Source organism: Oenanthe melanoleuca, chromosome 5 (genome assembly GCF_029582105.1).
Source record: "Oenanthe melanoleuca isolate GR-GAL-2019-014 chromosome 5, OMel1.0, whole genome shotgun sequence".
NCBI lineage: Eukaryota > Metazoa > Chordata > Aves > Passeriformes > Muscicapidae > Oenanthe > Oenanthe melanoleuca.
In genome coordinates, this window is record NC_079339.1 from 28516987 (window position 1) to 28538955 (window position 21969).

At 43.3% G+C, this 21969-nt stretch overlaps 1 protein-coding gene across 11 annotated transcripts; it reads right to left on the bottom strand.

The window, feature by feature from the left end:
• Window positions 1–1264: 1264 nt before the first annotated feature.
• Window positions 1265–21913, bottom strand: EXD2 (exonuclease 3'-5' domain containing 2). 11 transcript variants are annotated; one of them, XM_056492531.1, is made up of 10 exons: window positions 21113–21913; window positions 19204–19340; window positions 12270–12675; window positions 11169–11425; window positions 9988–10114; window positions 8968–9293; window positions 6724–6830; window positions 6096–6231; window positions 5030–5386; window positions 1265–4278 (listed from the first exon to the last, which is right to left on the bottom strand). In XM_056492531.1, exons 3-10 carry the CDS (start codon window positions 12606–12608, stop codon window positions 4062–4064), a joined length of 1866 nt encoding a protein of 621 aa, XP_056348506.1. In that variant the 5' UTR covers window positions 12609–12675; window positions 19204–19340; window positions 21113–21913; the 3' UTR covers window positions 1265–4061. The 11 variants fall into 11 exon arrangements, with proteins under 11 accessions (XP_056348506.1, XP_056348509.1, XP_056348502.1 ...); XM_056492534.1 differs by lacking the exons at window positions 19204–19340; window positions 21113–21913 and adding an exon at window positions 13955–14222 and having other exon boundaries at window positions 5180–5386; XM_056492527.1 differs by lacking the exons at window positions 19204–19340; window positions 21113–21913 and adding an exon at window positions 13955–14178.
• Window positions 21914–21969: the final 56 nt, after the last annotated feature.

The window sequence follows — 21969 nt, forward strand, 5'->3', positions numbered from 1 at the left end:
CAGACAATGCTGCCCAGCTGGTAAATCCTGCACCTTGCAGTAATGCCTAAGTTACTGAAAAACCAAGAAAAATCACAAACTGTAGCGTTTGGAAAGACAGAAATCAGTTTGTAGCCCACAGAGGAAGAGTTTCAAGGGCCATTGCTTCTCCCATTCCAGAGATGTGTTTCTGGAAATTTGTACCCAGTCATATTCTTACAGAAGAACATCTGTTTCGCATGGGCAAAACACATGAAACAAAAAGGATGGAAGCAAATTCTGCAGGGAATTCATAAGCCAAGACAGGTTTGGGGATCTCAGAAGGTGTGGTGTGCTCCCTGCTAACCTGCAAGGACCACTTTGAAGCAGATGGCACCAAGTACCAAGTAAAAGGGAAAATTTCTCTCCCCCATCTCTGACAGTATGCTTTGGACCAACTTAAAAATGTGAAGTGACAAGCAACAGAAAGAAAAATCCCATGTTGTGAAAGCCAGCCTGTACAGAGAGCATTGCCAATACTCCCCCTGCATAGACAAAATGGGTGTGTGTTTAAGTGCAGGACTGTCCCAGTCAAGGTAAAATACTTGGGGCAACCTAGATGAATGCTCAGGCTGAGAAAAATCCAAGGTTTCATTTGAACAAATGTAGATCTGTAGCCATGACAGACCAAAATGACCAGGCCAAGGACAGCACCTGAATTCACTATTCACACATACCTGAGCAAGCTCACTATCCCATTGCTTAGAAGTACAGTACTGCTGCCAGCATGGGCTCTTCCACAGCTGATCTCTGACACACAAATCAGGGAGGGCACTGGAAAGGGAAACTCAGAGGGTGAGGTCCAGGTGTTACTGTAAGGAACAGTGGACCCATAAGGACTGAGTAAAATACAAGGAAAGAAGAGAAAAAGCAAGCACACATGAAAGGAACAAGAGAACTTCAAAAGTGGTAAGTCTGGTAAAAGAGTAAATATTTATAGAATGTAACAATTAGCAACTGAGACATACAAGGAAGTTTTACCTATAGACTAGTAGAAAATTTAAAATCATAATAAAATAAATCCAATCTATTTCTGCATAATAAATATATTGTTTCCCCTCTTCTATCAGATTGAATTAAAATCATGCAAGTTAAGGATATCTTACAAACAACAAAGAATCTTAGTTTAGAAAATATTTGTGAAGGAAGTTCTCCTTGCTGGTTTCTATTTCTGAACAAGTGATTTGGAAAAAACCCTCTTCAATGATACCACTGGCTCCTTAAAAATAGATGACCTGCAGTTCAGTTCCTGTCTCCACATAACTTTCTTGTCTCACAAACAGAAAAGACCTGACCCTGTGGTCAGCCAATGGGTTCCATTAAAGAGTTTGATCAGGAGCTCCTATATCAGAACAAAGGGAGAAAAAACAAAGCAGAACAAAGAGGTGAAATGGACACCTTGTACTCCTGATGACAGAAAAGGAGTTTCTGAGTCACACAGAGAGCTCTCAACACCCTGATCAGATGGAGACAGGATATAGCACTATCTGAACACATGCTCAAAATGCTTTGGAGAGAAACAGTTATATCCAAACTGCTGCTGTAGGCAGGAAGGTCTTGCTGGGATTATAATCAGCTGTGTGAATGAGCACAGAGACATACCACATTTGGCTATAAGATTTTTTGTTAAGACTTGCCAGTGGTACAAGGAAAAAATTGCCCATATAATGAAAATTATCTCATTTGCAGCTCTGTGATAAGTAGTATTTATCATGAATCTTTGATTCCTCATGCTGTTATTGCAGCTCCACTGGGATGGCATTAATGTATCATTTCCCTCCATGGCTCCTACTCATCTCAAACAGTCTCTGCTACAAACAGGGTTTTTACCCCTGGCCTGTGAAATTTCTTGAATTATCTGAAAATGTACAGCTTCAGCCACAATCACAGGAGATCTAGGATTTTGCCCAAATATTATTAAAAAATGTGGGTCAACTGCACTATACACAGCAGTGTGAAGATAAGAGTTTTACTGAAACTTCTTTATAGAGGCGTATAAAAGTTGAGCATAGCTTCATCATTCAGGAGAAGCACATTCATCTCATGCAACCAAAATCATCAAAAGGAATTTTACAGAAAGGAGTGTGTATTTTTAAAAAGTTATCTTTAACTAAGATCTAGCACCAGACAAAAAACGTTACTATTTCAGGAAGTTAGACGGCAGCACATCTTAAAAAACAACAATAATAATTAGCATACACTACCTTATATTTTCAAAGCATTTTACAAAAACACAAATTAATTAAGCCTCACAACACCTTTGTGAGATAGTTAAGTATTATTAGTCCCATTTTAGAGACAGAGAAACAGGCATGAAGAGAGTATAACCCTGCTCACCACCACACGTCAATTCCAGGTACAGAACATCAGATTTCCCATTTTTTGCCATGTGTGGTTAGACCTCTTAAAAGCCTCTGATCTTTAATTTAAATTGTTTCCTCTCAACCCTTTTAAGACACCTCTCATTATTTCAGTCTGATATGAAAAGGTACTCACCAAGTGCTATTCAAAGATCCCCTCTGTCACCTGTCCCTGCCCTCCCTTTAATCCTGACCCCTAAGTTCTTGATGGACTCCTCATCCATCCCTAGGCTGAGTTCCATGCACTCCAACCAATCACTGACATAGAAGGTGACACCTCCTCCTTGCCTCCAGTCCCTGCTCTTCCTAAAGAGCCTGCATCCTTCCTGCCTCAGGTTGCAATGCAAGATGTAACCAGCAGTATGTATTCTATCACCATCTGTTGAAACTAGGTAGAGCAGTGCTCCTTATCTCATCCATAACCCATCCCTCATAACTCTGGGGGAATCCTCTGTTAATGATCCAGCTGTTAATCCACGTGGGGCAGTTTTCTCCATCTCTTCCACTACCCATCCTTTGTCCAGGAAAGCACCTTCTGTTAATGGGCCATAGAGTCCCACTGTATGACTGGTAAAATTACATCAGCCAATTGGGTGATGCTCCACTCAGGGGATGGAGCCAAGCATTTCCTACCTAGATAAAATCTGAGATTTGGGACATAAGGGTAGCCTTCTTCCACTGGATTCCCAGAGGAAGACCAGGCCCATCTACATCAGCAGTGGATCTTCAGAGGAAAACTTCTACAGGACCACTGCTTCAACTGAACCACATCTGTCACTCCAGCAAGACTGTAGCCACCATTTAATTGGACTGCTACCAACATCCTGACTGACTGACGGGGTGTCAGGTTGGATTCTGACTCTGTCAGTGTTTTGTTTTTTTGTATAACTGCATTTTTATGGGGGTTTACATTCCCCATTTCAAGAGAGGCTTCTGCCTTCCCTAGCAGATGCCTGTCTTTTCAAACCAAGACACTTCCATTCCAACACTCCAGTCAGGAGTTATGGCACCCTGCCTCTGTAACAGCCCTGCATGTGTGAGTGCACTTCTCATCAGGCACCTGCACCAGGAAACTTGCTAGGCCTATCTACAATGCTGAGACAGCTCAGAATCTGCAAAAAAATAAGGTTGGTTTGCTTCTTCCAAATAAGGAATCCCTCTCTGCCAGGGGGTCTTCTCTAGGAAGAACTCCTATGAGTTCAACTACACTGAAAACAAAGAAAGATTTTTTTATCAAGAAGACTCTCAAGGTAAAGACTCTCAAGGTAAAGCAAAGGGCATAAATGTATGTCAGAAAATCTAAAAACATTCATGTATTGTGCTTTTGTTGCCTTTCTCTGTACTCACTCTACTATGAGAGATGGCCTAGAGACACCAGACATCCTGGGGGCTAGAAAATGATTCTTCATAGTCATTTTGAGCAGAAAAACTCCTTTATCGTATCACTCTTGCACGGAACAAAGTGACAGACTAAGATTAAACTTCCAAACCATCTGAAAGCTCAAGTCAATGGATTTAATATAAACTGTCAAATTTAACTTTAACTGGCAAATCTGGCAGATTTACCACTGTCTTTTTGCAAACCCAGGCCCAAGGTGTTAGTGGAGACACAGAAATAAAAAGTCTTTCCATCTTCAGTCACATATGTCCATTAGACACTATCCAGGGTCCAGGAAGTTAGTTTCATGACAGCTTGATCTGAAGATCCTCCCCATACTTTTGGATCAACTTCACATGGTTATGGTCCACTGACCATTGCTCTGGGAGGTGTTTTGGCTTCATGCTGTCCAAAAAATGCTGCCGCCAGCGTCTTTCCAGCTGCATAAGACAGCGCAGGCCTCCTTTAGCACAACACTGCACCACCTTCAGTCCATGTGGCACGTAGCTCTCATTGCAGATCCTGCCAGGACACAAGCATGATTTATTTTCACACAAGCCCACTGTCAGACTCCAGATCTTTCTCCAGTGAACAGCAAGACACTGAAAATACTTTTCAGCTGCAGAATTTAATTACTGACAAAGGGTAACCTAACCAAGAGGGAGAGTTTCAAGGTTTGATTTAATACCAGACTGTTTTCTGGAACACAGTTACACTGTAAAGATGGTTTCTCTGACCTTAAAAAGTGTTCTTCTTTACAGCAACACTAAACAAAGCTCTTAAGGTCCATTACAAGCTCCTCAAGAGACTGCAAATTTCTCAAGGCAAGAATTATATGACCCTTCAGAGCGCTGAGCCCGTCACTGAATTCCCTGCCTGGATGGGTTCAGAGTTACAACATCCACACTTTACAAACAACAGCGAGCATAACAAGGAGAAGATGCTCATTTCATGCAGACACTAGACACTTGTTAAGAAAAGGTATCTGGGGAAGCTTTGAGAAAGTAAAGAAGAGAAGACTTCTGATATGACTGTCCTTCAGAATCTTTTCTTGATCTGTCCTTCAGAAGAAGTCTAAAATATTGGAGGTGAAGATGGAAAGCAAGAACAGATGACTGGTGAGGAGGAAGGGAAAGAGGGAAAGAAACAAGAGCTGTGGTTCAGAGACCAGTGGTGGGTTGAGCGGAGATGGCTATAAACAAAAACAAAACCAGTAAGAAATGAATATAAACGACTAAAAACCTTACACCCAGCCTACATGGGCTTGCTATACCTGGTTTCCAGACCAGCTGCTGCCTGGAGCATCTCTGGAGTGACTGTGTCTGTGTTATAGAAGTCCTTGATGCTCTGCAGCAGCTCTGCCCTTCGAGGGTCAGGCAGGCTGTCTGCATTCAGCAGGGCTCGCGCTCCCGAGCGCACTTGCCTGCGCAGAGGGTCCTCCAGGAGACGCACGCCTTCCTCAGAGCCGATCGGAGCCCCGAACTCCTGGGCCAGCTGCTGCTTCAGGTGGTTGTCATAGTAATTGGAGATGGCATGGCAGGATGTGCAGAGCAGGAGCACGTCATGTGAGTTGTGGTCCTTCATCTGGATGGGGAAGTGTCTTCGGTATTCGTGAGGAACAACATTCTTCCTAGGGAACACAAAACAGGCATTTGTCTGCGGCTGCTGCTCCTCAGTTCCTCCTCTTCCTGCTCCAGAAAGGGTCAACTAAAACTAAAACTAAAACTAAAAGTCCAGGTATGCAAAGATTACCAGGACATGTAGTAGAGAAAGTAATTATTTTTATTCTTTCATTTTTAGTTCTATCTCCAGATTTTCTGCATTGCTCTCCTTTTCTTTCCAAAAATTCATCACTTTTAATTAAAGATTCATACTGTAAAAAAAAAAAGTAATGCACTATGAGAAGTACACTTCTCAATTAATCAGTAGCAGACAAAAAGACAAGGAGACCTCATGAGCTTTAGGCTCACCTAAACTTTCCAAAAATAAAGGATTAAGGAGTGAAAGGAATAGTACAGGTCTTTTTGGAAGAGGATGCCACCCCACCCAGTGTGTGTCAGCACACTGCTGCCTCTTCACTCAAACTGCAGCACACCATGTTCCATATGCTTTGATCTCTCCTAGGATCAATATCTCCTGTCTCAGTAAAAGGAAAGGCTGGTCTCTTCAGGGTCTCACACAGCCAAACAACTGCACAAACACTCAAACAGTGTCCCACCCAGGACATGAACAAGCACTATGTTTCAGGCCACTAACCAAGCTTCTGGATGCCAAACTTGATGCAGACCTCAGTCCTGTTTTAGAAGATGCATTTTTCTCCTGCCCACTGAACAACTCACCGGATATAGGATTCTCGCTTGCCACATACAACACAGAGATTTTCTTTGATTGTCAGATAATAATCAACTTGAGACTCAGGACGTCCTGAAGGCTCAAACCGCAGCTTCACAACAAAAGGGTCTGTGCTAACTAGCTCTAAAAGGATAAAGGCAAAGAGAAAATATACAAGACAAATTGTATTGGAAAGCTAAAATAACAATGCTACAATACAAGAGTCATTCTAGTGAATCCCCAGTTCCAGTAAGGATACAAGAAAATTCACGCTCCATTAGGAAGGGGAGAGGAGGAGAGGAGAGGAGAGGAGAGGAGAGGAGAGGAGAGGAGAGGAGAGGAGAGGAGAGGAGAGGAGAGGAGAGGAGAGGAGAGGAGAGGAGAGGAGAGGAGAGGAGAGGAGAGGAGAGGAGAGGAGAGGAGAGGAGAGGAGAGGAGAGGAGAGGAGAGGAGAGGAGAGGAGAGGAGAGGAGAGGAGAGGAGAGGAGAGGAGAGGAGAGGAGAGGAGAGGAGAGGAGAGGAGAGGAGAGGAGAGGAGAGGAGAGGAGAGGAGAGGAGAGGAGAGGAGAGGAGAGGAGAGGAGAGGAGAGGAGAGGAGAGGATTTCAAATACCAACAGGAAAACTGGTATGCCTACCTCCAATCCCCTTGTCCAAATACCACTGAGCCTTTTTGCGATCACAAGTGCACAGGGGCTGTCCATCTGGTGCATGCAGGAAGCAGTTGTCATAAAGTGGAGATTTTCTATGAAACAAGGGCAGTATTACAGCAGCTATAATAGCATGCAAAAAACCCCAGAGCTTTCTACAGCCCTGTGTGCCACACTGCAATTCAGACAGCTTCCTCTGAACCCCAGGAGTATCCCTAAACCCAAACTTGAGGCTGCTGAGACTCCACAGGCTGCTGCTCAAGGAAGCAGTACATCTGAAAATTTATCCAGGATTCACCAATCGGCTCTAAGATATCTTTGCTTTCCTGAATTATAAGGAACATAATTATTCTTATAAGAATTATAACTATTCTTAAATAGAAGAATTTTAACTATTGAATCGAAATTTTCAAGAGATGGCATCAATGAAGACAGCATTTAAAAAAAAAAAGTTGAATTAGAAAACAAAACAAAATTGAAGTCATAGAATCATGAGCTAAGAGTAAGCTCAAAGAGAGCATCAACCTACAGGGAAGTCAGTTTCAAGGATTGGATGCCTAAGCCTGGATTTTAATGTTTTATTATGAATTTTTTTCTAAAATTTAGCGTGAATAGCAATTACTTTATTCACCCAGGAGAAATGGGGAACTTGAACACAAGTTCAGAAGAACGACGAAGCTGAGCTGATGCCCTCAAACACAGGCCCCAACCTTTGGCAGTGACAAGAAATCCTGCTTGAGCAGTCTCTGGTGGTTTGTGGCAGTGTGTGGAACGGCTCTGTTTTGCAGAAAACACTTCCTTACTCTGCCAACCTCCTTCATACAAAATTGAAGCATGGAGCAGGCTGGGCTCAGAGAGGACATGGGAGGAACTGGCCAGACATGTCTAATACACTGGAGGAAAGTTTCATTTCCTCTCTACATCGACATTGTACAAAATAGTACTCAGCAGAGCTCTACCATGAAAAAGGTTGATTCACAGGCTATATAATCTGACAAAATTCTTTCTTCTGAGGTCTGTGAGGAGAAAAAAAACCAGCAAAAGAGACAGGAGGTCCCCTTCTACTGAGCATCAACAGTTCAACTCAGTTACCATGATAATGTCAGTACTTCCCAACTCTGGATGAATAAACATTAAAACTAAACCGACTTAAACAGAAAAGTGAAAAAGGACTTTTGAAACCACATCCAGTGTTTTTACAGACCAGAGCCATATTGCTGTAAATACTGTAAAATGTATTTCTTTCCCAATGATAATTACATACAATTTTAGTATGTTAGTTAGTCCAGTGTTTAATTTTATTAGATTGTATTATAACAAAACCAAACATACAGATATCCCACATCTTCCACTTCACTGAGCTTAAAGCAACTTTTTCAACTTGTTTTTAATTTAAAAACAACTGAATTCTTGCTAGCAAAAACCCGTAAGAATTTAGGATTCACTCCAAAAAAATCGCCTGTAAGGATGGTAATCCTGAATCCAGCAACAGCTGCCTCTGCCAGGCCAAAGCAGCAGTATTCTCTCCTCTCACCCCCTGGCCAACACAGAAGGGCACTGCCTTGCTGCTACCACAGGCTGCTCCTTCCTGTGCCCTCTGACACCTCACATAACATGTCTTACCCCTGCTAACCTCAGCTTTCAGCCCTGCCACCTCTGTGGCCGCAGTGACATGGGACAGCAAAGGACAATCAACAGTCCACAAGGCAGATCCTGATGAAAGGACAAGCTCTCTTCAGTTGCCACCTTTCCTTGGATAAGACAGGGCACAGTTGATTGGACAGCAAAATAAAAGAATCACAGAATATGCTGAGTTGGAAGGGACCCACCAAGATCATCTAGTACAACTCCTGGCCCTGCTCAGGACACCTTGGACACCCAAGAATAACACCAGGAAAGACAACTGTCTCCTGCTAGGACTCTGCTCTCTGGCTAATGCTTCCACAGGGGAAGGAAGGAAGGAAGGAAGGGCAAAACTCAAAGACATCACCTCAACTTGCTCATGATCTAAGTAGAGATATAAGTGCTGCCCTTGCTTTCAGTACCACCTAGAGGAAAGCGAGGAAAAAGTGTGGAAAAAGTGAGGAAATAGGATCTGACCCCCATGACTGTTAGGTCCTGTGTTCCCTTTCCTAGCTTGTGTTATCTTCTTTGTTTAATGACCAGAGCATGAGGCAACACTCAGGATTTTCCACATGCAGTGCAAAGAGTAAGATGTGATAACATACTCACCGTGCAGAATATCCCACACCCAGAGGCTTTCGCTTCTGCCTCCGTGGGTCTCTCATTTGCTGATTGCCAGAGGGCTGGCCATTCATCCAAGACTTCCGATTCTTTGTTTTCTGAGGGGAACGTCCCTCTCCACTCTTCTCCTCTCCTATGCTGCCACTCTTTCTTCCTCTAAATGGGATATCCACCAAGCCCTGGCATCTACCCCGTGCTTTCTCCCAAGCAGCAACAGAGTTTTCACCTTCAGATGTAGCAGAGAGGCTGGTAAATCCCAGCAAATGGAAGAACAGAGCCACTGAGACCTGGGCATCCCTTGCAGCATAGAGAATCTGCAGAAAAGCACAGAAATTAATATACTGACAAACAGCATACTCCCAGCATTATCAGTCTTTAGCACAAGGTACAGTAAAACCAGAAGCTGGATTCATTTCCATTTGAATTTCACATAAAGTTTTGCCAATTGAGTGGCACCTTCATAACATCACCACATCCCACTACCCTGGGGTAGTGCCCCCGGGAACTGTAAGGGACTGAAAATATATTTTGGTCAGACATCCTCCTACCCCACCAATCCCTCCCTCATAAAAAGTTCCCTTTTGGCACACTGGCTGACTATTCAATGTGGTTTTTTGTCCTGTCACTCCCTCTGCTGGTCATTACTTCTGCAGGCATGTGCCACTTGACTAAAGAAACAGGGAAGTCAGGGAAAAAAACAATGCTCCAAAGAAGGTGAACAAGATTTCCAGTGTAAGAAAATAATAAAAAGGTGAGGTTTTTGGAAACACTTCTTCAAGGGATCTTGCCTCACAGACCTTTCATGACTAAGGAAAAAAAAATGGTAAAGAATCCAGGGAGAATAGCAGAAAATTATCTTCATGGAAAAGACAGAAATGCAGGCAGTGTCACACATAAGGTTTTGAGACATAATTTGAACAAGCTCAGATCTCCGTTCTGTAAAACCACTTTTTCAAGTAAGAAGGTTACTTTTCCTCCCAAAACAGTAAGCTGAAGTGGAGAACACACCTGATCTTGTGTCAGTTCTTCTGCTTCCCAGTTGCTGCAACGCACATGAGGAGACTTGTCAAGTGTGAAGTTCAGTACTTTTTCAGCTAAAGACTTAAGGCTAAGGCAGTTGTGAAGTAGATCCTTCCTTCAGTTCAACAAAAAAAGTGAAACAAACACATTAAAAATGAAACTAAACACTCATACAAATTCATATGGCCTCATATAGCCTGAACCTGTGAGAGCACAATGCACATGATGCATGACTCAAACAGCACACAGCTGCCTGTCAGCTTTATAGGCCCTCTCCCTCCCCTCTACTAAAATGTCCTTTCTAGATTTAGTAATTATCTTGTGTCTGCAATATGCAAAGCAAGCAAGACTGGGAGTTAGTAACATTTAAGGCTGAAGTGTTTGGCTCTGAACTACTCACTTCTGAACTAAAGAGATCCATCATACAGTGACGGACCATTTGTCCAAAGGATTCATGAGAAGCCCAAGAACCAGGAATGACTCAGAAGAACCCTGGCCACTAGAGACAAGAAGTCCATCCTCAGTGCTAAAAAGGCACCAACAGGTCAGCAAACCCATGGCCCAGATCACTAACACCACACCCAGGCACACATATAACTGTACATGAAGAATATTTGCAATAAAACATCTTGTTTTAGGAAGAGTGAAAGATAAGAAAATTGCATCACATTTATGATAACCTTTCCACAGAAGTGCAACCCTTCCATAGAAAAATTGTTATTAAAAGAGGAAACTGGAACTAGTTTATTTAGTATTTTTTTCAAGAAATCTTGAAATTCAGCAGTTCCATTTACGTGCCCTGGGCACATTTAACTCACACTTCTAGGCAGTGCATTCAAACATCTGCTGACACAGTGTTCACTCTCACTGCATTACATCACTGTGCCTGGAATGAAGCATGATACACAGAGCAGTCCACAAAGGTATCAGTCTGTGAGAGAAGACTAATGGACATAAACAGCAAATTAAATCCTCATGAAGATTTCATTTCCATTAAGACCACAGAATAGAAGCAAGACACATTGTTGGGCTGCAGCTATCTCTAAAGCCACTCTAAGAATTCCAGACATACCAGTCTGATATCATTCAGCTTATGCAAATCAGCTACGAAATATTTCCAACTCAAAAGATGCCTCAAAGAGATCTACCTCTGGTCCTCAGGCACTCACCTCTGTCTCAGGGCTAAATACCGGAGGTCCATGCTCCCTTTGACTGGAAGACCATAATCATGAAGCAATTTGCAAGCATCTTCCCAGCATCCTACCCCAACTTTCAACACAGCACCATCTGCCATGATGTCCAACAGGGTCTTTGGAAGAGTCTGGCCATTGGCAACAAGACTGGGCAACCGAACAAGAATGCAGAGGCCACTGGAAGAAGCTATCTGTAACAGGGATACAGGATTTGCTTTTCCATCCACAGATACCTGTAAGGAAGTAAAAAATGAGAGTCCAGGTTACCTTATTATAATACTGGAGCAGAAGCAAACTGCAAAAAAAGGCCAATGAAAGCAGGAAATATTTATCAGTTTACACGGTCAAGTACTGTTATATGTCTTTAAAAATTTCACTGCAAACTACATCTTTTTCACAGTATTATTGTCCCCAAGCTACTTCTTGCTACACTTCCACAAGAGAACCTTTCACCCTTTCACCCTTCCCCTTCATAGCAGAGCTCGTGGAAGAAATAAGAAACATTTCTGAATCCACATCAGCACAAAGCTACCCACTAAATAAATGTTTATGGCAAATACATTGTTTAGCTGTGGGACTGTGGAGTGAATAAACTTCAGTCAATACAATGGCAAAGGCCGGCTTTACAAATTACTCTAAGTCTGTTTGAGATATCACACATGCAAATGTACAAGCAGAAAAGGAACTTTGTTTTCTGGTTGTCCCAGTGAGTTTTATCTACATATCAGCATTATCCTCCTTTTTGGATTTAACATTCTTAAGATATTATTTCTTAAATACGTAGCTGGATTTAAAATAGTGTAAGCCCAAGTACTTCTAGTAAATCACCTTTTAAGAGATATTACACAAAACACATAGTGCTATATTTATCCATACAACTGTTACTATATGTAGTAAAGTCGATTTATCACAGGAACTCAGTAAACAAATATATCTGGTGAGTTAAAAACTTAGCATGTTTAAACGTAAGAAGAATCAATGACGTATCTGTCTAAGCAAAGGAATTGCTCTACCTTCAATGATTTCCCCATGCAATTTGCAATCTAAAGGAAGGAGAGGTACTTCTTGATCACTCACCCACTCACAATCAATTCCAAGAACCGGCCACTTCTCCAGCTCCTTCTTCAGCAATGGTTCTACATGATCCCACTCCTCCTGCTCTGAAACCAGCACTATGTCTGCATCAAGTGTCCTCTCTATCCAGAAAAAGGTGGGAGATCTGAAGAAGGAAAGCACCTTCTTATCCTCTGCCTCAGTGAGTTTCTCATCTCCTGACTTCTCTGCTGCTTCCTCTTGCTGACTACTACAGCGTGTTTTTCCTTTCCGACACTGGCTCGCTTTCCACAAAACCAGGCCCCCCAGTGCAACACCCAGCAGGGTCGCCAAAGTAATCGTCACGGCTGTTTGCTTGGCCATTTCTTATTACCCTTTCTCCTCCTTCACCTCACCCTCTCAAAATGGCATTGTGGGATTTCACCATGGCCTGCAGAGAAAAATAAGAGAAGAAATTAAAGACAACTTAATCAAATGTGTTTAGAGATATTGAACACATGCAATGGTATCATAACAAGGTTCTAGTCACAACTTGTGATCCCAACAGATAAAAGGTCTGGGTCCCACTTTAATAGACTGGGGTCCTGCAGACAGACTGCTGCAATGATGCATTGACCAGGAAGAGGAGACTGAATGCTGCTTTGATCACACCACTAAAACCCTTAAAGGAAATCCATTAAATTTAACTGGTGCAACTCAGTGCTTCCATAAACTCTGCTATTCCAAAAATAAACTAGTCATGGTTATTATTAACATCTTTTAGTTCAGTTTGTAACTAGATCAATCTAAACAAGGCCCAAATGAAATTGCTGCAGAATAAGCATGCCCATTCAGGCATTAGTAAATAACGGGCATTTATCCGTTACATTCACATCCATACTAGGGTCAAATGGCTCTTCAGGCACTGAAAAGTCCTAAAGCAGCAGCATCTTATTTTTAACACAGCTACCCCTCTAGCATACAGAAGCTTATACCCCTTCAATAAGCTGAAGTCAATCCTGCCCCTCCATCCCTACCTCCCCAACCCACCACGTTGTTTCTAAAGGGCTGTCCTTGCGCACTCCTCCCGAGCAGAAGTTGGGGTGCCGACGCTACAGCACCCGAGCACTGCCGGGCCCTCCCTGAGCACCCCCGGAGCAACAGGTCACCCACTGCCACCGCGAAAACCCAGCGCCAACACCGCGGGCAACGAGGCCGCGCCCTCGGTCCAACAGCCAGTACCCGTCTGGCAACGGGGGTGCCTGCGATCCTAGTGTGGATCCCCCTCCGTGCAGGAGAAACCCGATAACACACCGCGGCCCCCTCAGCCCCGGCGGCAGCGGCGCTCCAAGGCCCGGGGCGGGCCGGGACCCCAGCCGAGCGCTCCCCGGGCGGCTGCCGGGCCCGCGGGACGGGGGCAGCCGGGGAGTCCGCGGCTCCGCTCGGCGCCAGGGGGAACGCGCTGCCCGCTTTGGGCTCGGCGCGGTTATCTCCGCCGGGAAGAGGCCCGGACGGCGGGAGCGGGCATGCGGGAGGCCGCGGGCACACCGGGCCGCGCACCGCGCACCTGCAGCCGCGGCTGCCGCCTGTCCGGGATGCGCGCAGCAGCCTCTCCCCGCCGCCCGCCCGCGGCCCCGCCGATCCTCCTGCTGCCTGCGGCCCGCGGAACGGCTGCGTCCGGCTGCAGGAACGCCCCGCGGGGCCCTCGCCACACACACCGGGAGCCTTACAGTGGCGGACGCTTCCTCTGTGGCGGCGGTGCGAGGGGGTGGTGGGCGCCGCCATGTTGTACGGCAGCAGCGGCCGGCTGTCTGTGTCGATGGGCAGGCGCCAACGTGCCTTCGGCCGGGACAAAATACTGGCAGGAATACTGAAAACACAGCTCTGTTCAAAGGAGATTTTTGGAGTGAAAAGTGCGGTTTGTTGTCTGCGGCTAGGGAGGGTTTGAGGAGCGAGCCGCAGCGGGCTGTGGCAGAGCACTGGGGAGCCCCTGGGTCTGAGGGACCAGATAAAATGGGAAGTAAAGAACAAAGGCAGCCCGGAAAATAAATAGCAAATCGCAGGCACCTCCAAAGTGGCAAACTGGAAGAAAACAAAGAGGGAACAAATCAAATGGAGAGTATTGAGAAATTAACAGAGGAATAGTCATGACAAGTGATTGTTCCCCCTATGTGTGGGGAGAAATACACACGTTAGAAGTGTGACACCACAAAACCCGGACAGTGAGTACAGGCAGCTGCTGGATTCAGGGTTACAATCATCCAGGCTTGAGGTCATCACTCTTAAAAACAAAACAAGTTTCCAGCCCAAACTTCCTTGCAAATGAGAGGATCTGAGCACCCAATTTCTTCAAATTCCTTTGCAATTCCCAGTATCTCCCAGATTTTGTGCTGTTAGAATTCCACCTAGCTGCATCTATATGAAACAGAGACTGAACCCACAGAAAATGTTGCATTAAATCAATTTAACAATTTGACAGCATCGAATTTTGTTTTAACTTTGCCACTAGTAGTTGTCAGGGTAGGAGGATCTCCCTAGCAGACTTGGCAATTAGCACACAGATTGTCCAAAGAGTGCAACAAAGCAGCTAATGGCTGGCATTGGCAAAAAATCTTCTATAGAAGCAATATTTTTTCAGTCTGTAATTCATCTTTATTTCCCTCCTTATTTTTTTCTTAACTCAGGAATGAGATACAGACATCTTGATAGCTCACAATGAATACAGGTGATTTCCAGAACACTTTTCTGAGCAAATAAGGCCCTCTCCTTATCAGAAATAAGATGACAAGGCTTATTAAAGGTTAAGCAGCTACTTTTTCTAATGATCTGATCTATGCTAGCATGGTGTGGCCATATCAGCTCTCACTGGCCCTGGGGTAGGATCAGAGTTTTGTTTTCCATTGACTTGCATCTGTATTTTGAACGTACAAATGCTTTATACCTTAAGAATTACAGCTTCTGTATCATCAGTGCTTCTGCAAAACCTCTCAGTCTTGCTCTACAGTGGAGATTTTTATCGATTTTTATATTAATTCACTGAGTTAGAAAGCATTGCAATCTCACTGCAGTAACTCACATCTTGTCTCTGGTTTATTCTCCTCTAGAGGAAAGGTCTGTACGTTCCTTTCAGTCACAGCCTGGCCCCAGCTTCTCCATCCTACACCTATGCTCTGATGCACCAGACACAGTTGACCAGCTGAACTGCAGATCACCAAGCAGGAGCCAGCACTACTCAGCAATGTTTCATAGACCCAGATGACTGGGAAATAAAGAAAATTATGCACCTGGGCTCCAGGATCCAGCTGTCCCACTGTAAGGTAGAGAAGGCATCCTTAAGAGAACTCTGTCAGAGCTCAAGATAAGTATGGAATACTTACACAGAACAAATCTGCAAAGGTTGTTTGCTGGTGGACCCTTCATAATAAACTGGTATCCACCAAGAAATCTGAAATAGCAGGTTTTCCTCTTGCAATTATTTTATTTCGGTTTCTAAAGTAATAGAAGTATACATTTACAATAGAGAAAAATGCAGTAAAATACCCCAATATTTATTACACAGTGAAAATCTCAAAGAGAAGATGATAGCTTTTCTTTAAGTAAGAGGATTGTATCCCTGGTTGTATTTAAAGCCTTTATTTTTCATGGCATTACTGACATTACAGAGTCCTGTAAGCCACAAGTCTCTTTAACAGCTTGTCTTATACCTACATAGCCATTTATTCAAGTATAAAGATTAAATTAAAAATAAATGGAAGCAAGTGATGCATGAGTGCACTCTGGCAAAATGAAACAAAACAAAAAACAAACAACCCACAAAACAAACAAAGACACAAACAAACAAACAAAAAACCCCTACAAGTTTCCAAAACCTGATAGGGACATTGCTGAAGATGAGAAAATAACCAAGTGAGTAAACACCAAATGCTGGCTTAGCCTTTCATGAAATCTGTTACAGCAGGTAACTGCAAGCCTTTACATGGTAAACAGCAACATTTATTTTTCTGTGTCTGTAGCCTGACCTGAGGTTTCTGCAAAGGTCTCTGTCAAAAGACTAATTTTTATCCTGATTTCCTAAGGAAAGAAGGCTTATGAAATTTTTCTGTGTTGTTTTTTTTTTGCCTCTGGGTCCCATTACATCCCCCACTTCCCTTGCCAAAAAAAGCATGCTTAAACCATTGCTAAATTCCATCTAAATTTGTACAAAGGTAACTTAAGTGAAATGCAAAGCCAAATGGATGAAACAGTTCCTAATAAAGCTATCACTGATAAAATGGTAAGCATGTGCAGACACTGCTTAATACACATATGAGACAAATCCATAGGAAACCAGGCTTCACTTGTTCTGCTGATCACAGAAAAAATGAATTATTTTTATAATGGCATTAGCTTATCCTTTAGGAGGGAAAAGACTAGGGTAAATGAGTCAGTGTTCAAAGGAAAATCAATGATCATGGAATATCAAAGGGGAGAAGCTCCAGTGAAGACTTAAATTGCTGGTAGCAGACAATGAGCAGAGAGCTGCATGTAGTCCCCACTAGCTCATTAATAACATGCTCTGTGGGGCCCCATCCCGAGCTACAGAAAAAAGCCAAACTCACATTTCAACTCCGGATTTATCTTCCTTCTGTCCATGCTATTAATGCCATGACTACATATGCAAACAAATGATTTTGAGCAGGGTTTGTTTTAACAGGGTTGATACCAGGAAGGCAGTAGAGTTTCTTTCCTCAAGAAGTCAGAATGAGATCAGTTTCAATCAACTGTGAAGCCACATCCTAAAGGTGGAGTCTCACACTGCAACAAAGTGGATAGAAGGTTTAGCTTCTGTTGAAAAAGCAATTCTGCTTCCCCCTTCTACCTGTCAGCATTCTTTTCCAGACTCAATTCTGCAAATAGTGGTACCTGCTTGATTCAAGGAATTAAGTGAACAGAAAGCTAGCCCAGCAAAAAAATGGGTTTTCTTCTGGTTTAACTCCTTGTACTAACTCATCATACAGCCAGATCTCTGTGAAACTACATCCTAAGCCAAAAGATGAGTCAGTGGTAGCTCACTGAACGGATCTGACAGAGTTTGCAAGTTTTGCAAAGAATCTGAAAAAAACTCAGAGGTGTAAAATGCCAGATAATCCCATGAGGATGAGTAGTATTAACATCAATTATCATCAACGTATTTCTGCCTTAATTGCCAACCCTTTTCATTGCTTAAATAGAAACAGAGATGAATTTCACAATTCCATTTCTTGAAGAGCTGCTTAGCTTACCCCAACAATTCAGTCCAGAAGGTGCTCTGAGTCAGACTCACAGTTTATAGCTGCTAAGAATATGACATCCCCTATCTCCAAAACTCATCTCCCAGCTGGGCACTCCAGGCTAGCTTGTGCTGATTTTGGCACTCATTGGGACACTTCCATGAGCCAAATAAACACATGGCAGACAAGCAGGTCCAATAAGTAGCAGCATCAGCACAAAGAAAGGGACAGAACACAGAGCCACAAAAAATATAAAGCCACCTTTTTGTGGCCACAAATCATTAGATTTGCTTAACTTCATGTTAAACCTACATAGCAGAACAACAAGCTCCAAGGGGAGACATTTGAGAAAACAATCCTTGTTTTTCCTACTCTTCTGGTCCATGAAAGTAAGCAAAAGGAGAAAAACCCAGAAGCCACCAAATTTTCACTAGAGGGGATAAATTACACAAGAAAAATTATTTTTTTAAAAATGATATGGTTAAATATGATGTAGTCTTCTTGGTTTACCATTTCTCTCTATTTCCCCTCAATAACAAAAAATAGTGGTATACATAAACAAATGAAAAAAAGCCTTGACTCAGCTCTACTTTCCTAATTACGCATTCCCTCTATCTGACTCACTCCATAGACATCCAACAATCAGTGTCCAAACTTCTGTTTCCACTCTGGATTAACCAAAGCCAACCAAAGGTTCAACAGAACCCTAAGAAAAGTATTTAATTCTCATCCTTTCTCACCTGACACAATCAACCATGATTTGCTTAAATGCTTTTTACTTATATAAGACTTCCTTCCTAGTGTTTGACAGACTCTCAGAGAGCTGTATCCTTGGTCTTCTGTTACCTTCCTACGTTATCTCTGAGTTAGCTCTGGGAAAGAAGCAGATCCATAAATCATCTGCAGAGAGATATTAATTTATTTGTATTTCAGATCAGATACCTCCCCCTATCCAAACTCAAAACATAGTCTTCTTCTCTCTTCTGTGAACGACTAGCAGGAAATTAGAGCTCATTAGAGCAAGAACTCTTCCCTAAAAACCTTCTTATTATCTTCTTTGTGAGTTTACCTGCCACTCAAGCTTGTTTGTCAGCTGTCAGGTCTGACTGAAATGTCTTTGTAGATCCTAGCACCCAAGGTATATGTGGCAGCTCCAAAACAGCCCTTTGATCCATCCTTGTAGCTAAGACCCTTGTTCTCTTGCTGATATACAAAGGCTGCCCTAATAGCATCCCCCAGCATTAACCAACACAGCTCCTAACACAACAGCCACTGACCACTGGAAATGTCACAGTCTGACAACAGAGCCAAGCTGACTGTAGGCCTCCTTTTAATGATCAAATACACCACAGCCATCAAACGGAAACAACTAATGCAATTTAACTGATTCTCCCAATTAAAATTTGTTCAGAAAAAAACGTTGAAGGGATAACTTTGTACCAGGAGATAGTAAATCCCGATCAGTTATTGTCAGTCCTTCCAGAGGCAGAACAAAAATACTGTAGCATGGACAGATTTAATATGAGAGCAATGTGACACCATGGTCATACCTCATCCAGATCAATTTAGTACTGCTGAGAGACTGGGCTCTGCACAGCCTTGGAATTAACAACTCTGAAACTGCAACCCAAGATTGTTTACATTGCTCATTACTCTAACCACATCACTTCTCTATTTGAAGGATTTGCCTAGTTCCCTCTTCTGTATTGCATCAAACTTTATTTACTTACCTTCATTTCCAAGGGCATCTACAGCAAGTCACCACCCTGTTCATTATCTCCCATTTCCTTTCCAGTTGGCGTCTCCATTCTGTTGCTTACTTGTTGAAATTCCAGTCAAAACATTTGTTGTGCTTGATTTCATGCTGCTTTTGAGACATGGAGGAGACTATAAACATCCTCCAGAATTAAGCAGCTGAAGCAGTGTGTACAGGCAGACTCTGTCTTCCTGTGATCCAGTTTTGTCTGTGACAACCAGTCTCGGTGTAGCACCCCTCATGCTAACATGTCCCCCAGAACAGCAACTTGGTAAAGTTTGATCTGTTTGACTATCTACTATCAGAACATCAATTCCATTGCAAGCTGCAGAATGTTCCTATTAAAGGAGACAAAGGTGCTTCACTGATGCTACTTCAGTATGACTCAGGATAACAGTGTATGTGCTTTGGAGAGATAACAGCACTCTGGCTTTATTAACACAGAAAGCCGTTATTTTCCAAGGAAGATATTGCCTGGGTAGGCTATGAAAACTTCCTTAGGTGTTATATTCAAAATTAATTCAAAAAAAGGAATCAGAGAGTGAAAAGAAGGCTTACCAGTACAGTTTTTTAACCTGCGTGGTCATTTCATTGGGCAGAACAGATTGGCAGTCTGCTATTGTTTTTATTTTAATTTCTGCTTAGAAATGTGATTTTAAAAAACCCACAAAAATAAACAAACAAACAAAACCAAAACAAACTCAATTAAATCTTTCTTTAAAATCCTGGAACTGGGTACTTAGGAAATAGTTTTATTTCTATGCAAAACCATGTAAGTACACAGTTTTTCTAGAGACTGGATCCAGAATGTGGAGAAAAACCACTGGAGATTTTGTTATATTGCATATTTACTTCAGTACAGAAACAAAAGATACTCAAAGATATTCAACCTAAACAATACTTTAGGAAAGGGGGAAAAATGAACCACACATTGGGAATTTAGAAGTGAGCAACATTTTCTGATATAATTGTAATGGTGCAGAATGTCATGGCATGCAAGCAACAGCTATATAATATGATTTTATAGCAATATCTGAAATTTACCTGTGTCTGAAGCTAAGGTAATAAACTCAAACCATGATGGGCAGTGTCTTTGCCTGTCTATATTGAGGGTGTTATATTGTAATAGTTGAGCATCAACAGCTGTAACTAAAAAAGATCCTTATGTACAGTTCAGATTTGAAGAGGTTAACTGCTCTGTTTTCACTTCAGTTGTGAAGCATTGTTAATTGTTAATGTTAACACTGTTAGTGTAACCTCTTATGTTCTTTTTTTAATTTCTAATTAGAAGATAAAGTTTATTTACTTTTGTTATGTGTTAAAATTAAGGCTATAATGTTGTCAAAAAAAAAAAAAGCTTGGTTTATGCTCTTTCTATAATCTGAACCAAGAAGAAACACAAAGTACTTAACTGACTTTCTGTAATAAAATTTATTTTTTTATGGAAAAGCTGTCATGGGAACATGGCAGCAGTCTAACAGTACTCAGTGACCTTGCCACATCACAGTTTATGTCGGGGGGGTTTTTCCCTCAGCTTATTTTAAAGTTTGAAGACTCCTAATTCCCAGCAAGTGCAGTGCTACATAAAAATGGCCAGGATGGTAAGGCTAATTCCTCTCACCTTCTGAAAACTATATCTTCCCTAAAGTTTCAAGCTACTCTCTTTGTGCAGAGACATGCAGTAAGATGCTGCAAAGTGGGACTGGGGTTCTGTGCAGTGCCTCACGGACATCACTATTTGAATGATACTCCTGTTGCCTGACATGGCATCAGATGATACCTGAGAGGTACAAGGTCCCGTGAAAGAGAAAAGATATTCTTTTTCCAGTAAGGTAAAGGTTGGGTGTTGTTAAAAAGTGAAGGACAACATAGATCACTTCTACCTCGTTAGCCATCTGCGTTTTGGGGTTTAGTTGACACTGCAGGATAAGAGAAGACAATTCATCTGTACTTCCAGCAGGGCTGAAGAAAGGTGTACTGACTCACTTGTGATGGGGCAACCCTCCTGTTTTCAGTGTCGCTGGGGAAGGAGCAAGACAGAGCAAGCTATGAAACCTCGGACGGCCCCGCTAATAACTATCATAGAGAAAACAACTACAACAACAGAAAAACCCTCCAAACTAAACTCTAAAGCCGTAATGCTTTGAATTCCCAGAAATCACTCAGCATTTACAGGGGACAAGCCCCACTGCAAACCGCCCGCACTTGAGCTGTTTTCCCCTCATCTTCCCTGCGGTGCGTGCCCGCCCGTGGCTCCGGAGCGCTCCCTTGCCATTCGCCGCTCGCGGGAGCACCTGCGGCGCAGGTCACCCAGCCGGGCTGAGCGGCGGTGGGACGCGTCCTGCCGCGGCTGCTCCGAGTGGCGGGGCACCCGCTCCCCGGCAGCTCCTCCGAGCGGCGAGCGTGTCCTTCCCCCAAAAGGTCCCCGGCGCGGAGAGTGTGTCCGGCCCCCCGCAAGTCGCCGCAGCGGCGAGTGTGTCCTTGCCCCAGGAGGTCCTTGGAGTGGCGGTCGTTACCGTCCCCCCGCAGTTCGAGTGTGTCTGTCCCCCGTGCTCCAGCAGCGAGTTAACCGGCGGCGGCGCCACGCTAGAGCCGGGCCGGGAGGCGCGGGCTGCAGCTGAGGATCAGCTGCTGAGGGAAGCGGGGAGGAGCCAGCGGGATCAGGAAGCGGCGGAGTGTCTAACACCTCTCTGCCATGGCTGGCTAAAGAAAAATCATCATAACCATAACAAGGGGGGAA